At 41.9% G+C, this 14,965-nt stretch overlaps 4 protein-coding genes and 1 long non-coding RNA gene across 5 annotated transcripts; 2 read left to right on the top strand and 3 right to left on the bottom strand.

Annotated features, from left to right (window-relative positions):
- Window positions 1–4,089: 4,089 nt before the first annotated feature.
- Window positions 4,090–5,148, bottom strand: LOC117784101 (TM2 domain-containing protein CG10795). The gene is made up of 3 exons (XM_034621721.1): window positions 4,784–5,148; window positions 4,518–4,720; window positions 4,090–4,456 (listed from the first exon to the last, which is right to left on the bottom strand). The coding sequence occupies exons 1-3, from the start codon at window positions 5,050–5,052 to the stop codon at window positions 4,371–4,373; spliced, it is 558 nt and encodes a 185-aa protein (XP_034477612.1). The 5' UTR covers window positions 5,053–5,148; the 3' UTR covers window positions 4,090–4,370.
- A 298-nt stretch (window positions 5,149–5,446) lies between these two features.
- On the bottom strand, window positions 5,447–7,118 carry LOC117783537 (selenocysteine-specific elongation factor). Its single transcript, XM_034620978.1, has 2 exons — window positions 6,813–7,118; window positions 5,447–6,755 (listed from the first exon to the last, which is right to left on the bottom strand). The coding sequence occupies exons 1-2, from the start codon at window positions 7,057–7,059 to the stop codon at window positions 5,464–5,466; spliced, it is 1,539 nt and encodes a 512-aa protein (XP_034476869.1). The 5' UTR covers window positions 7,060–7,118; the 3' UTR covers window positions 5,447–5,463.
- A 542-nt stretch (window positions 7,119–7,660) lies between these two features.
- LOC117785894 lies at window positions 7,661–8,633 on the bottom strand. The gene is made up of 2 exons (XR_004617529.1): window positions 8,531–8,633; window positions 7,661–8,475 (listed from the first exon to the last, which is right to left on the bottom strand). It is a non-coding gene; the product is annotated as an uncharacterized LOC117785894 (long non-coding RNA).
- LOC117785892 (probable peroxisomal acyl-coenzyme A oxidase 1) lies at window positions 7,694–10,612 on the top strand. The gene is made up of 8 exons (XM_034624157.1): window positions 7,694–7,906; window positions 8,031–8,193; window positions 8,274–8,566; window positions 8,620–9,025; window positions 9,084–9,590; window positions 9,643–9,748; window positions 10,012–10,167; window positions 10,231–10,612. The coding sequence occupies exons 1-8, from the start codon at window positions 7,753–7,755 to the stop codon at window positions 10,489–10,491; spliced, it is 2,046 nt and encodes a 681-aa protein (XP_034480048.1). The 5' UTR covers window positions 7,694–7,752; the 3' UTR covers window positions 10,492–10,612.
- A 144-nt stretch (window positions 10,613–10,756) lies between these two features.
- Window positions 10,757–14,147, top strand: LOC117785893 (probable peroxisomal acyl-coenzyme A oxidase 1). The gene is made up of 8 exons (XM_034624158.1): window positions 10,757–10,979; window positions 11,765–11,927; window positions 11,987–12,279; window positions 12,344–12,749; window positions 12,816–13,322; window positions 13,379–13,484; window positions 13,546–13,701; window positions 13,770–14,147. The coding sequence occupies exons 1-8, from the start codon at window positions 10,838–10,840 to the stop codon at window positions 14,028–14,030; spliced, it is 2,034 nt and encodes a 677-aa protein (XP_034480049.1). The 5' UTR covers window positions 10,757–10,837; the 3' UTR covers window positions 14,031–14,147.
- The last annotated feature ends 818 nt before the right edge of the window (window positions 14,148–14,965 follow it).

Genomic DNA, 14,965 nt, shown 5'->3' with positions numbered 1-14,965 from the left:
CAATTTTGATAAATTTACTTATATTATTTCAAATTTGTTTATACTTTTGAATATTAATTAGAAACACAAATACACACACACGCCACAGACTCGCGATAACAATTCTCAGCTCAAACTGTGCACAAAAACCGCGGGAGGGCAGGGTAAAAGTTTTTATATACTTTTTAAATTATTGCTTTTTTTTTAATTAATGAAATCTTGTGAGATTTTCTTTGCATCAAGCGAAGCGAGCGAAGATGTTGACGCGCGCGCGTTTTTCCTTCGACTTGAAGTTTTCCTGGCTGCGCAGGCAGTTTTCTTAGCTCAGCTCGTCTCGTTTTCGGTTGAGCTCGTCGCTTTTCCACAAAACTCTCTGACCGTTCGCCGGCGCTGTTGAACGAGAACTGAACACGACGCACACGAACTCGAGACGAATGTAGCGAGAGAAGCAACTGTGAAACACGAGCAGAGTGCAGAGATCCGAACGCAAACGAGTCGCACACGAAGTGTTGCTCGTTGTTGTTGTTAGAAACAGTCGCTGCCGATTGGTTTTTCTTTCTTTTGAGGGGCCCGAACCGTTAAGCAGAGCCAGCAAATGGTTTGGGGTCAAGTTGAACTAAAGATGCCTACAAAACACTCCTATTAACCATAACATGTTGCCAATTTGCGACCTACAACTTTTCATATCCCTAGCTGCAACATATCAGAGATTTTCCCAACTCTGGTAAATTGAAAATGTTGAGTTAAATTTTCAACTTTTACTTCTTTTCCCAGCTCTTACTTTGCTGTTATTTAACTGCACAAAGTCTGTGCTGCTCGAATTGCTCGACATTTGCAATTGTAACATAATTTTGCACAATTGTGCGCATTCCATTCACAGTGTGCACAGTGTGTACAGTGTGAAATGAACACCTTGTTAACAGGTGAGTGTCTCATTTGGTACTCAGCTACAACAACACAGTCTAATAATGTTATCTCAAGTCTCAATTTTCAACACTTCTCAGAATTTCTGCGCTGCAAATTAGAATTTGTCAACTGGCATTTTAATATGCGTTGAACAATGTTCTCTTTGGCCTGATATTGCACTGGAATGTTGTTAGGGGAAATACTTTACCTAATAACAATTATTATCACACTGAGCGGCTTCTTTTTCAGATACGAACACTTGTGAATGAAACCTAAAGTTCCTTCACTGTCAATTAAGATACATTCTTACAAAAGATTATTTAGATCAGGGCTACAAGACTATTATATTTTAGACGTTAACTCATTACATTGTTTCATAATTCGAAATGACTTAACCAAAACAAATTGCTTGGCCATTTACAAGCTACAACATAACATTTAAAATCATGCATTAACTAAATGCTACAACAATAATTATAATAACAACAACATCAACTGCATTTACAGCTTGAAGAAAAACAGCAACTAGCACTTAGTCGCACTTGTTCAAAAGCCACAAATCTTGTATGGCATTTGTTTCAAATGCGATAATAACACTTAAGTTGCTAAATTGTTGGCTTAAACGCAAATTAAAGACAACATTTGGGTGCCTTGAGTGGGGGGGACTTCGGGGTAAACAGGTGTTTGTCTGATATAATTTATACTTAAGCAAACGCCAATTCAAATTGGCAAGCATTTGACATTTATGCTGAGAGCCAAGAGCTAAAAGCCAAGAGAGCTGGAAAAGCGGCGGCAACGTAATCAAATGCCATGGAAAATGCAGTCACAGGGGCAGCAAGAGATGATTTATGCACTCATTGTATAGGATAGTCATAGAGCAGATACCTGGCTATATACACATATATATGTATAGAGACCAAGCTGCAGCAAATGCTGAAAATTTGCAGTTATCACGAATGTTGTCGACTTTCAACAGTTTGCCAGTTGATGTTGAAGTTGCAGTTCGGCTGTTGGTTATTTTGGCGTTTTGGTTTTCCCAGGCAGGCAGGCACATTTTGTCACAAGACGTTGCCATTATTTATGAGAGTATGTGTACCAAAGAGAACTCGTAATCAAGTATAAAAATTTGCAAATGCCGCTGAGTTGCATGCAACCACAGCAACCACAGCAACCACTGGCTGTTGGGTTTCATCGTTGGTTGATCATGTGGGAAACCATGACGCAGTCTACGGCTTATGATTTACTCAGTTAAATTCAATAATTGCACTTCATTAAATTCTTGTATTTATATAGAGTTATTTTTGCTATCTGTGCTAACTGTGCTGTTGTTGTGTGCCTGTAAACAACTTTAAAAGCAATTTGGCATAAACGTCATTGCCCACTTCACCGTAGGTCTCCGCCAAACGACTCGTGGGGCGTTAAACTGGCAACAGCAACCTACAATTTTCCACGCCACTTGAGCGTAATTAACCGTTGAGCTTCTAAGCTTCATGTAAATAAAGAAAACAACTTACTCTCTCACCCTCTCTGCCCTTCATCTGCCATGTGTTGTGGGTTATAGTTTGTCGCGATTGCGTCTATAAAGCCTATAGTCTGTAGTCTGTAGTCTGTACTCTGTAGTCTGCAGTTCCCCAAGCTTTAGTCGCTTTGGTCTATATTTAAAACAGTTTGCGCAACGCATCGATGCTATTTTGATATCTGCAAATATTTGCAATTTGCCATTATTTACTATACTTAACTATTTATCTGCTGTTTAGCAATTTGTGTTGTAGAATCGCAAATCTAGATACAGGTGAGGCTGTGGCCAAATCCATAAACAAATAGACACAAAACACCCCATGAAAACAATACAACTCATAATACTCGTACTCGTGTAGTGTCAACAATTGGTTGTTGGTTGGATTATGGCCGAATCGAAAATCTGGGCATTTTCCATAAGGTTTCCACGCGCGCAACCAAGAAGAATGGCACAGACAGTCAGACAGACAGACATAACTAACTTGTAACGCGTACAAACAAGCTGATCAAATTTCTAATGGCTCTTAACAAAGTTCATTTGCCTGCATTTGGCTGGCTGGAAAACAGTAAGTGATACCATCATTAGATTGGAGCAGCAGTTGACTTGAGAACGGCATCAATAGGAAGACGAAGACGAATACGAAAACGTATTACAAATACTATATATTACTATATGTAAGGCTAAGTACTATGTCTGCCTGTCATGGCCGAGATCAAAGCACTTGTTGTTTACACAGGCGGCAAAATTCTCATGCTGTAATTACATAGATGTGTGTACTGTCAGACAACCACAATAACAACAACCATAACAACAACAACAATAGTAACAATAACTACATACTTAGTTATAACAACAGACTTGCAACTGGCTGTCAGCTTGGCTAATTGAAACTGGACACACACTGAGCAGCAGACAGAGGCAGTTTGGAATTTAGGAAGCTATGAAGTGAGGGGTGAAGAACACAATAGCTACAAAAAGGGCTTGTAAATAGTAGCTTACTCGTGTAATTGTTGGCACAAATAACAATAGGTGTTCCACAGTGCGTATACGCTTTATGCCTCATACAGTTTTGTTGTCCAATGACTCACAAACTGTGCTTGATTTTTGCATGCCTTGTTCCATTTTGGATTTCATTCAACATATTTTCATTTATTTTTGAGAGTGTTTCTCTTGTGTGTTTTTTTTTAAGTTTAAATGCGAATCTGCCTTAATTGAGTGCCTAATTAAAACGCATTGAATTACACGCGACCTCAACATTGGCCGTGGCAATTAAATCGAACAAGCGACGCATTTTCTGCCTTGTTGTTTCTTCATTTCGTGCCGTGATGTGCTATGTTGTTGTTGTTGTCGTTGTTGTTGCCATTGCTGTTGTCGATGTCGATGCAACGTTGCTGATTATTTCGGAAATGCCAATCAGATGAAAGGCCCACAGAACGAACGGCAATCGCAATGGCGAGAGTATTCCCCTCCCCACAGCTCCCTACCACCTCAAGCCCGCACCCATTTGTCGTCATCTGCGTTGATGATAGTCTGCTGTGAGTCTACAGAGTCTACAGTGAGTCAGCCAACACTCCTGATCAAAGTACAAGTTTGCCCAATTATTTTTGGCATCCTCTTGTACTTCTTATGCAGTTCATGGAGGAACTATCTCGCAATAAGTAAGCTGTAGATTTATCCAGAAATAATTATTGTTTAAAATTCTTTGTTCTATTGGCAACAATTTGATTACGTGCGTATTTACATGGGTTTTATACACTAGATAACTTAGTTTAAATTTAATTTACAACAATCTTTGAACTTATTGGCTATTGATATAGCTAAACTTAATAATAATATGTCTACCATAAGTTTAACAGTCGTTGCTTTGTATAGTAAGCTACTTTCCATGTATATAGCATTGACCTAACGTCTTCTATCATCACTAATTCGGATCGCTGTTCTATTTTTTATCCCACATGTGAGTGATTCATTGTTGCATGCAATAAAGCTGATTGCAGTACCGGAACGTGGTATTGTCACTACGTACAATGTTTATGCCGGCTCCGTAGTACGCTGTCGAGTATAAAAAACAAAATCAATATGTAATCTCTATAATTAGACCTGATGCACATACGTATAACATAGGCAGATCCGTCGGCAGGTCCCACCACCTGCAGCGCTATCAGTATTATGTCAATCAACTGGCCAAGGAACATGCCACCCAACGTGCAGAACTTCAGCAGTCCAATGCCCGGATAGCCCAAGTAGAAACGATCCACACCAAACATGCCGAGGAAGACGGAGAGCAACAACGTGGTGTCCAAGTGGTAGCCATTTCTGCAACCAAAAGCACAAACATTAGCATGCAAACAAAGGAAACGCAACAAACACGAAACTTACGTCCATTTGCAGGGCATTTCCCGCGTGAAGGTTGAGTTGCCAGTTTCGGTGCAGTTGATCTCATTGGCGGCTATGCACCACACACGCGCTCGATTCTCCTTTGTGCAACCGCGCAGTTGCTGTGTCTTGGGGTCTATATGATTCTTCGAGGGATCGGGATCGGGGCACATAAATTGTCCCATTAGTAGCTCGTTGCAGTCCACAGTAACGGGTTGCGATAGCGCCACATAGGAAAGCAGTAGCAGCAACGATACGGCACACCTGAGCATTTGTAATTATGTTGTTTGCGGTTGCAATAATAATAAAAATTAATATATTCCAGCTTCTTTCTTGCTTTGTTTTGTTTTGTGTGCGGGTCTTCTTCTTCTTCATGCTCAATGTACGGTCGCAAGCAGGGTGGCAACTTTGAACCCAAAAATAGTTTGGCAGCCTTGGTTAGCAGAAATAGGCCCATTTTCATATTTTGATCAAATTGCAAAATGATAATTGATAATTTGATAATTGTGTAATTTATATAATTTTAAAAACTAAACCTAAAATCTTCCTAAAAAAAATCGACCCGAAGTAGCCGATAATTTTAGGGTTGGCTAATGGAAAGCGCCAATTGTAGCGGAGCCCCACAGATGGCGCTAACAAGCGCGAGAAAAACCATTATTTTAAAACAATAATATGGGGAAAGGTCATTGAATGAGGCCTGCCTGTTTATTAAAAACATATTTCTTGTATTGCAGCAACACGCGCACATCCTTGGCGTGCTCCGACTTCAGTTGTTCTAGCGTTGCAGCATCCAAGCCATCGCGGAATACAATGCACACCTTTGCCGTCTGGCCAAACGTGCGTTCAATGCAACCAGTTTCTCCGGTTGACAGATGGACTCGTTTTCCCACGTACATGTCACGATTGGCGTCCTTCTTGAAAAGATTCTGTACAATGATTTCGTTCGGATTAACCACACGTTGCACATTGCCCTGCTTCTCCTTTCGCTTGAATACACGCAGTTGGGGCAAGAAATCCTTGTCGTAGTTGACGCTCTGCGTCTGCCACGTGATGTTTCCCCAGAATGCCAGGCGACAGCTGTTGCTGTGTGCATCCATGTCCAGCTTGGAGGCAATTAAAGTGGTTCCCAACGTAGTCAGCACTGGTGTTTCCAGCTGCAGCAGTGCAAAGATGTTGTCCGTGGGCTTTAAATCCGCCGGAGACAGTTCTTCTACATACTCGTACTCCTTGCCGAGGTCTAGCTCAGCAGATGCTCCCTCATCCCGGAAGAGCGTTAGACTGGCCATGACTGTGTCATGACCCACACTAATGTGTAGTTTGCTCCTGGACTTGATTGTCTGCTTGTAGTAGCGGATTGGCTGCAGCTTCACGCACACGGCGTAAACGGGTCGCAGGTGACCCGGCTGGGAGATGATTCCCCGCTCCATGAGCTTGGCATTGAACTGGGTCACACACAGCCCGATTCGATCGCCAGGAGATGCTCTCTCCACCGGCTGCCTGAATCTCTGAATGGATTTGACTTTGCGTCGTTCTCCCAGCAGCGGCAGTTCCACATTGTCGTTGACAGCAACGGTTCCCTGGATCACCGTGCCCGTGCAGACGGTTCCCTGGCCCTTGATGGCAAAGCAGTGATCCACATACATGAGCAGAGGTGCCTCAATTTCCCTCTGGGGTACAGAGTAGGCGTTGGAGAGTCCTTCACGGAGTTCCTCAATATTGTCGCCTTCCAATGCGGACACGCTGTAGATTGGAACTTGATCCCCAAATGATGTGCCCGCCAGAGTCTTCTTCAATCTGCTGCGTAGTTTCTCCAACTTGGATTCCCGCTGTTCCTTGGGAAGAGTGTCGATTTTGTTAATCACCACCAGGAGTTTCTTTCCCAGCAGCTCGCCAATGACCAAACATTCCGCTGTCTGCGTTTGTATTCCCTTCTGGGCGTCCACCACGAGCAGCATCAAGTCAATGATCTGTGCACCTACAGAAACAACATTTAATTATGACCAAATATGTTGTGTACTCTTCTTGCACTCACCTCCAATGATGGTGCGAATGAGACTTGCATGGCCGGGACAATCCACAAATGTGAGCTGCAGTTTCTCATCTTTTGGTGAATCCAAAACAAGTGCACTGAAGCCCAAATCAAGAGTTATTCCACGTTCAACGGACTGTGGATTCTTGTCAAAGGCTGCTGTGCTCGATATGGAACTAAGAGCACGGGCTAGTGTCGTTTTCCCACTGTCCACATGCCCCAACAATCCGATGTTGAAGTTTGTTATCATTTTAAAAATAAAAAGTTGTTGACACTGTTTGGAAACAGTGAGGAAGACTGCCACCCGGTCCAAAGGTTGCCACTCTGCAAAATTTCACGATTTGGCAACTTCATTTAATCAAAATGAAAATTTGGGTGCACCCAAGAAAATTCACCAAAATTGGAATTTTTCTTAATTTTGAAGCTGGAATATTTTAAATTTTTGCAAAATTTTTGTAGCAATTTTCTCAATTTTTTGATATACATTTTTTTTTTAAATTAAATTTTGTAATTTTTCTCCACGAGGTGTAACGAACTTCAAACCTTTATTAAAAGGTTTTTCTTAATTTTATCTAGTTTCGAATTTTAAATTTTCAAAAAATTTTATATACCAAAAAAAAATTAGCTATTTATTTGAATTGCCCGCCATGTACCATTTTTAGGTCATGGATTCGAGAAGTTGTGGTGGTCGGTCGATAGACTTAGTTATACGTGACACCCCTGTCTATTGACCTTTTTTGTCTGTGAAGCTTTTTCTCTTGAAAATTCAAAAAAGTTCAACTCTTTTAAACGGTTATCAGTCTTAAAGAGAGAGAGAAAGAGGGAGAGTCCAAAGTATTTTTCAAAAAATGTTATTTTTATTTGCTGTTTATTTTGAGGCCACTTCAGTTGTAAGCTGTAGCAGGTGGAGAGTGGATGCAACTAGAGCAACAGTTTGCTACAAATGAAAAGTTTAAATATGTCGTCGCAGAGTATTATACCCAACACGGTTAATCCCGATTTGCAGAAAGAACGCGATTCTGCGAGTTTCAACAGCGAAGAATTTGCCACTTGGTGGGCGGGCGGTGCAGATGAACTGAAATTTAAGCGGGGTATCAGTAAGTGATTTGATTTGTTATCTTAAATATGCGAGCAAAGTTGAACGCCAATCTTTAAAACATCATAATTACTTTGATCAGATTCAATATCATGCTGACTGTGCACTTTTTTGCCCTCCCACAGAGGAATACATGTACAAGGACTTTGACAAAGATGACTTCATTCACTTGCATTACAAGTCGCACCAAGAGATCAGTGAATTTGGTATTCAAAACAGCATTAAGGTGGCCAAAAAGCTCCGTCAGTTGCAAGCGGAGCGGAATCCAGGTGGCGTCGATTACTGGCCGTGAGTGAACACGCAAAAGCTTTTGCGTTGTAACTGTCTCTCTTTCTCTCACTCTTAAACCGTAATCTGACATTCCTCAGCACTCTCTTTGAGGCGCCCGAACTGTGGGGAGTGCATTTGGCGGGAAATCCCTTTGGCGTCATGTACGTCATGTTGGTGAGAGCCTTGAAGTCACAGTGCACACCCGAGCAGTGGGAGGAGTTCGGTAAACGTGTGGAACGCTTCGAAGTGACCGCCACCTATGCCCAGACGGAGCTGGGACATGGCACCTATTTGCGGGGACTGGAGACTCGAGCGGATTACGATCGTGAAACGGATGAGTTTGTGCTCAACTCACCCAAAATATCATCCTACAAGTGGTGGCCAGGCGGTTGTAAGTAGAACCTATCAAATGATGCAAGTACTCCACTCCTGACTTATCTGCAGTGGGACACGCCTCCAACTATTGCCTGATAATGGCACAGCTGTATATTGATAACCAGCTGAAGGGACCGCACATGTTCTACGTGCAGGTGCGGGAGGAGGACACACATGAGCCGCGTCCAGGTGTCCACATTGGTGAGATCGGCAAGAAGATGGGATTCATTGGCGTTAACAATGGTTTCCTGGGCTTGAAGGATGTGCGCATTGCCCGCACCCGCATGCTAATGCGTCATGCCCAGGTGCACAGCGATGGCACCTATGTGAAGAGTCCCGCCGATGTCCTCACCTACTTTGCCATGGTCAGCACCCGCTGCATTATTGCCCGCAATTGTGCCCTGGCTCTGGCCATGGCTTCCACCATTGCCACACGTTATGCTGCAGTGCGTCGACAGAGTCCCATCAATCCCAAGTAATTGTTACCTGTCCCCCACTCAATTCCATATCTAATGCATCTAAATTACTTGCAGATTACCCGAACCACAGATCATTGATCATGTTACCCAGCAGCTGAAACTGTTCCCGGAGATTGCCACGAGTGTGGCATATCGGCTGGCCTACGATTACCTGTGGAATCTGTTCAATGTGACCAGCAGTGGCATTGACCAGGGCAAATATGAGCACCTGCCGGAGCTGCACTCCCTTTCCTGCGCCTTGAAGGTGCTCAGCTCCATGGATGTCAACGCTGGAATTGAGCGAGTTCGATTGGCCTGTGGTGGTCATGGGTATCTCAACTCAACCAATCTGGGCAACCTTTATGTGAACCTAACCGCTGCATGCACCTACGAGGGAGAGAACACTGTGCTTCTGCTCCAGATTGGTCGTTACCTGATGAAATCTTGGCGGGCAGCACTTAAAGGTGCTCCCTTGGCTCCAACCGTTAGCTACTTGGCCGATGTACAGAGGAGTCCAGAGTTTGGGGAATGGACGGGCAGCTGGGAGAACCTAGTTAAGGCCATGCAATTTACGGCCGCCAAGTGAGTTACAAAGAAGCCTCTGAGTCCACATCTAATTTATTATAATCAACAGGAAGACCGAACTGGCCTTTAATAGTCTGTCCAAGCGTATTGCCAATGGCGAATCCGAGGAGGAGGCCGCCAATCACACGGGCATTGAGCTCACCCAGGCAGCTGAGGTATCCTACAAATATTATTTAATCAGCAAAGTTATAGAAAATTCTGGGGTATCAAACCTTTGCGAGTATCAGTTTCAGTTGGGGTTATAACAAAATGCTTTGATCTCAAAAAAGATCTTTTAATTAAGATAAATATTCAAATTTAAATCAAAATTAGTTTGAAAAACGATGATTACGACTTAAAAACCCAATTCAATTGGCTGACGGTTAGGTTTCGGTTTCGATTACGATTTTAATCCTTGGCATATATCATTATCCAACAGATCCATGGTCGTGCCTTTGTATTCCACTCGTTTGTCAATGAGATCAGTGGACCAAAGTCCAAGACGCGTTCGTCGGCGTTGAACCGTGTGTTGGAACAACTGTTGGAACTGTACCTGGTCAATGCCATCCTGAAGAACCTGAGCGACATTCTACGGGTGAGTTCATTGCCCCCGCGATTGTGTTGTAATGTTATCTAATTTGCATTTTCCATTCGTCAGTTTATCAACTTGACGGGTACCGATTTGAGCAAACTGCAAACCCGACTGGAGACAGCATTGACCAAGTTGCGTCCAGACGCGGTGGCCATTGTGGATGGTTTCGATTTCTCCGATCGTCAGTTGAATTCCACCATCGGCTCCTTCGATGGCAATGCATATGAGCGACTTTTCGATGCGGCTCTCAAGTCCCCAATGAACCAGAAATCTGTGCCAAAGAGTTTCCACGAACACTTGGGACCTTTTATGAAATCCAACATGTAATGTTAATACTGTACATTGGACCATTTTTATAATTTGTACCTTGTAAATCGTTATCATAAAGTGCAATACTTTTTTATGTTATCTGGGTCATTAATGCTCTTAAATGAATTGTAAACAACAAGATTTGTTTTGGTATTATTATTTGCTCTCTTTCGCGCTTACTCTCTTCTTATTTCGCTCTCAGAGCGTGCGCAATGCGATTAGAGCTTTTCTGTTGAACGCACTTTGCCCCCAAAGCTTTTACTTACTGTGTGCTCAATGCGCCAACTGCTCAGTTGATGTGTGCAGCTCTTAGCGATTACTTCATTCGCCTTTCACTTTGTGTTTATTATTTTTTAATATTAAAATGTCGCATATTAAGAATATAATTCCGAAAACAGTGAATCCTGATCTAATAAAGGAGCGCTCAGGGGCCACCTTTGATGTGGAGGAGTTTGCTGCTTGGTGGCAGGGCAGTGTTGAGAAACTTAAAACCAAAAGAGAAATAGGCAAGTCAAAGTGCATATGTACATATTTCCTCTCTCTTTCACTCTATCAACAGTGGTCTTATAAAAGTGTGTTCGATAAGAGTGTGCAACTATAATTGTATGTATGTATGTGTTTAATGCTTGTACTCTGTTCGCTTGTATCTACGTGATCAGCTGTGTTCCTCAATAAGCCGGCAAAGTCCAATAGATAATATTAATATTCTGTCTGCCGATTGCTCGTGCTTGAATGTGATAAAAGCCAATAATATTCTGGTTTATGAATCAATTTGAGTTGACCGTTAGATGTTTTCTTCTTATCAGCTTTGATTCTTGTTTACTTAGGCGAATCAAAGGGTTAAAGGCAGTGTCTGATCAGACTTTGGATTATTACAGCGATCGCGTATTATAACTATATTAATTATTAAAATTAATCTGAACTCTCTTTTTTGATACAATCTCTGTTAAAAAATCATTATGTAATTCTTAACTTCAAATTTTAAAATGAAAGTCAAAAATATTAATTATTTTTCAATTTTTGTAATAAAAGTCTAAAATAACTTTCAACTTTCAAAATCTAAAAACCAACTCAATTTAAAAACATTCACGATGTGTGGCTCAATGTAAAATATAATATTTTATTTTTATTTTGATTGTTTAAGCTAATTTAAGTAATTTAAAATCATTTTGTTTAATAAAATAAAACTATAAATTTTATTTACTAATTTTTTTTGTTAAGAAGTTATAATTCTTTCGGTCCCTGGTTTATAACATAATTAACAGATTTTGTAACATATTTGTATTTTTAGAGCGTGCCATCTTTAGTGATCTGGAGGATGGCTATGGCGTGAACCATGAATACATGTCCCATGAGGATCTCTACAATTCTACAGTGAAGAAGGTGGCCGAAGCAGCGCCCAAGTTGAAAGCGCTGCAGAACAAGCTCAATCCTGGAGGCAAAGACATTTGGCCGTAAGTGTAATCACAATCCTGTATATTCAATATTCTTATTGACCTATGTCCTTTCGCAGTGGCTGCCTGTACAACACCCAGTCCTTTGGCCTGTTTCCCGCCAATCATCCGCTGGCCACGCACATTACCATGTTTGTGGATGTGATCAAGGGTCAGGGCACTCCCGAACAGGTTGAGAAGTGGGGCAAGGCGGCGGAGAACTGCAACATAATTGGCAGCTATGCACAAACGGAACTTGCCCATGGCACCAATGTGCGAGGCATCGAGACGAGGGCGGACTATGATGTGAGGGGTGGGGAATTTGTGCTCAACACACCCAATTTGGAGGCCTACAAGTGGTGGCCCGGCGGCAGTAAGTTACTCAAATCTCAACTTCTTCAATGGATGATGATATTAATGGTGTACATCTCGAACAGTGGGTCACACGGCCAACCATGCCATGGTTGTTGCCCAGCTCTACATCTCCGGCAAGCACAAAGGTGTCCAGATGTTCATTGTGCCGCTGCGTGATCCGGAGACACACATGCCACTGCCCGGCATTGACATTGGTGAGGTTGGCAAGAAAATGGGCATGGCCTCGGTCAATCAAGGTTTCTTGGGTCTGAAGAATGTGCGCATTCCACGCAACAACATGCTCATGAAGTTTGCCAAGGTGGAGCGTGATGGCACCTTTACAGCCAGTCCCGCTTCCCGGGTCAACTACCTGACCATGGTCTTTACGCGCTGCCTGATTGTCGATTTGAACTCCATTTTGCTGCTGGAGGCTTCTACAATCGCCACCCGCTACTCCGCCGTGCGTCGCCAGAGTCCCATTGAGTCCAAGTAAGGTTTTTAAAATGATCTACTTGCTCATACTATAACTAACTATTTAATACCGAATCCTCACAGTGGACCGGAGCCGCAGATCATAGATCATGTTACGCAGCGTTTGAAACTGTTCCCGGAGATTGCCACTGGCATTGCGTATTCTCTGGTCGCCAAGCACATGTGGGAAATGTACGATCAGACGGTGCTGGATGCCAACAATGGTAAATTTGAGCGATTGCCCGACATGCACATCCTTTCGTGCGCCTTGAAGGTACTCTGCACCACTGATGGCTGTGCGGGCATTGAGCGTCTGCGTCTTTCCACTGGCGGACATGGCTATCACATTGTCGCCAATCTGAGCAACATCTATGGTAATGCAGTGGCTGCGTACACCTATGAGGGCGAGAATACGGTGCTCCTGCTGCAGATTGGACGTGCTCTGGTCAAGGCCTGGGCTAGCTTCAAGCAGGGTCAGGCTCCTTCCTCATCATATGCCTACTTTGAGCCTTCCATGCGATTAACCGAGTTTCCCAAGTGGGACAACTCCTGGCAATGTATTGTCAAGGCACTACAGTTTACAGCAGCCCGGTAAGTGCATATTTATCTGTAATATCCGTAAGACAACTCTGACTCTGTACTTTCAGAAAGACCCGCATTGCCTTTGATAACATGTCGGAGCGCATTGCAGCTGGCCAGTCTCAGGGCATGGCAGCCAATAACACTGGAATTGAGCTGACACAAGCTGCCGAGGTAACATCTATATAACTACACTCTGTTCAGCACTCATCTGATCAGTTATTTCCTTCTATAGCTTCATGGTCGTCAGTTTGTGTGCCAAGCTTTCATCGAGCAGATCACTGGATCCAAGGCCCAAAAACGCTCCAAGGCTCTGAACGAAGTTCTAGAAAATGTGCTGGAACTGTTCCTCGTGAAGACTGTGCTCAACAATTTGAGTGATATACTGAGAGTAAGTGATATTGTCATCGTGACTCAGCTCGATTTTCACGTGCATTTATATTTATATACAAACAATAGTTCATCAACCTGACTGATGCGGATCTGAAATCTCTGCAAAACCGTTTGGAGCTGTCGCTTGAAAAGTTCCGTCCGAATGCCGTGGCCATTTGTGATGGATTTGATTTCCACGATCGCGTTCTCAACTCTGTTTTGGGCAGCTACGATGGCAACGTTTATCCACGCCTCTTCGATGCAGCCAAGCGCAGTACGATGAACCAAAAACCCGTACAAAAGTCATTTGAAACCTATCTGAAACCCCTGATGAAGGCCAATCTGTAAATAATGCAATATTACCATGCAAATATCTGTTTGCTTGAACTGTTCCTTAAAATATTATGCATTTGTTGAATATAATTTTGAGTATCTTCAAAGAAATGCACACTGTATTCTTTTAATACATATCGGAAACTGTTTTTTAAAACATTAATCTTTATAACTTTATCAAAACTTAGACGATTTCCATGCAGAAGGCCAATTACATTAATTATGTTTGCAGCTGAATTTGACTAAAGAAAATTTAAATCATTTCAAAGACTTTGATTTTTTCATTTAACATTTGAACAAACTTAACTCATGTTCATGCGGAATATCATTTCGGAGATATATTCACCTCTTAATGCATTTGGCATTTAAATATTTTTCATTTGGGCAAGTTTATTTACTGTCGAAAATCTTGGATATTAGATTCCCTTAGTATACTACTTATCAGGCCGTTGAAAGGGATCGACAGATATTGATGGTTTAAGGTATATTCCCAGTAAGTACACATTTATCAAATTGTTTAAATTAGTTTTATACCGTTTTTATTTAGCAAATCAAAACCAATTTCTCAGTACATTCAGCGTATTTAAAAAACTAAAAAACTAAACGCTTACATAAAAGCAATAAAAACGCATTATGTAAACTTTTGAAAAAAAAATAAACCAGAACGTACTCGATTGAGAGATAAATAAACGGAGTACATTTACCATATAAAAAGTTGCAGTTGCGTTTTTTACAGTGTAGAAAAGGTTGTATGTATTTCTTGTATTCAGAATGCATTCAGTATTTTATGTTGTTAGGTGTGTGGATTGAAATTGTTTATGACGATCGAGATTTTGTTTAAACATTTCTATTCTGTTGTTTTCTAGTTATTTGTTCTTCTTTTTGTTGTTGTAGTAGTATGTTTATTATAATTATATTTATTTTTTTTTAAATTATTATATATGCATTAT

The sequence above is a fragment of the Drosophila innubila genome (assembly GCF_004354385.1).
Source record: "Drosophila innubila isolate TH190305 chromosome 2R unlocalized genomic scaffold, UK_Dinn_1.0 1_C_2R, whole genome shotgun sequence".
NCBI lineage: Eukaryota > Metazoa > Arthropoda > Insecta > Diptera > Drosophilidae > Drosophila > Drosophila innubila.
The sequence above is the reverse complement of the archived record's forward strand: the minus strand, read 5'-3'. Positions and strand labels throughout refer to the sequence as shown.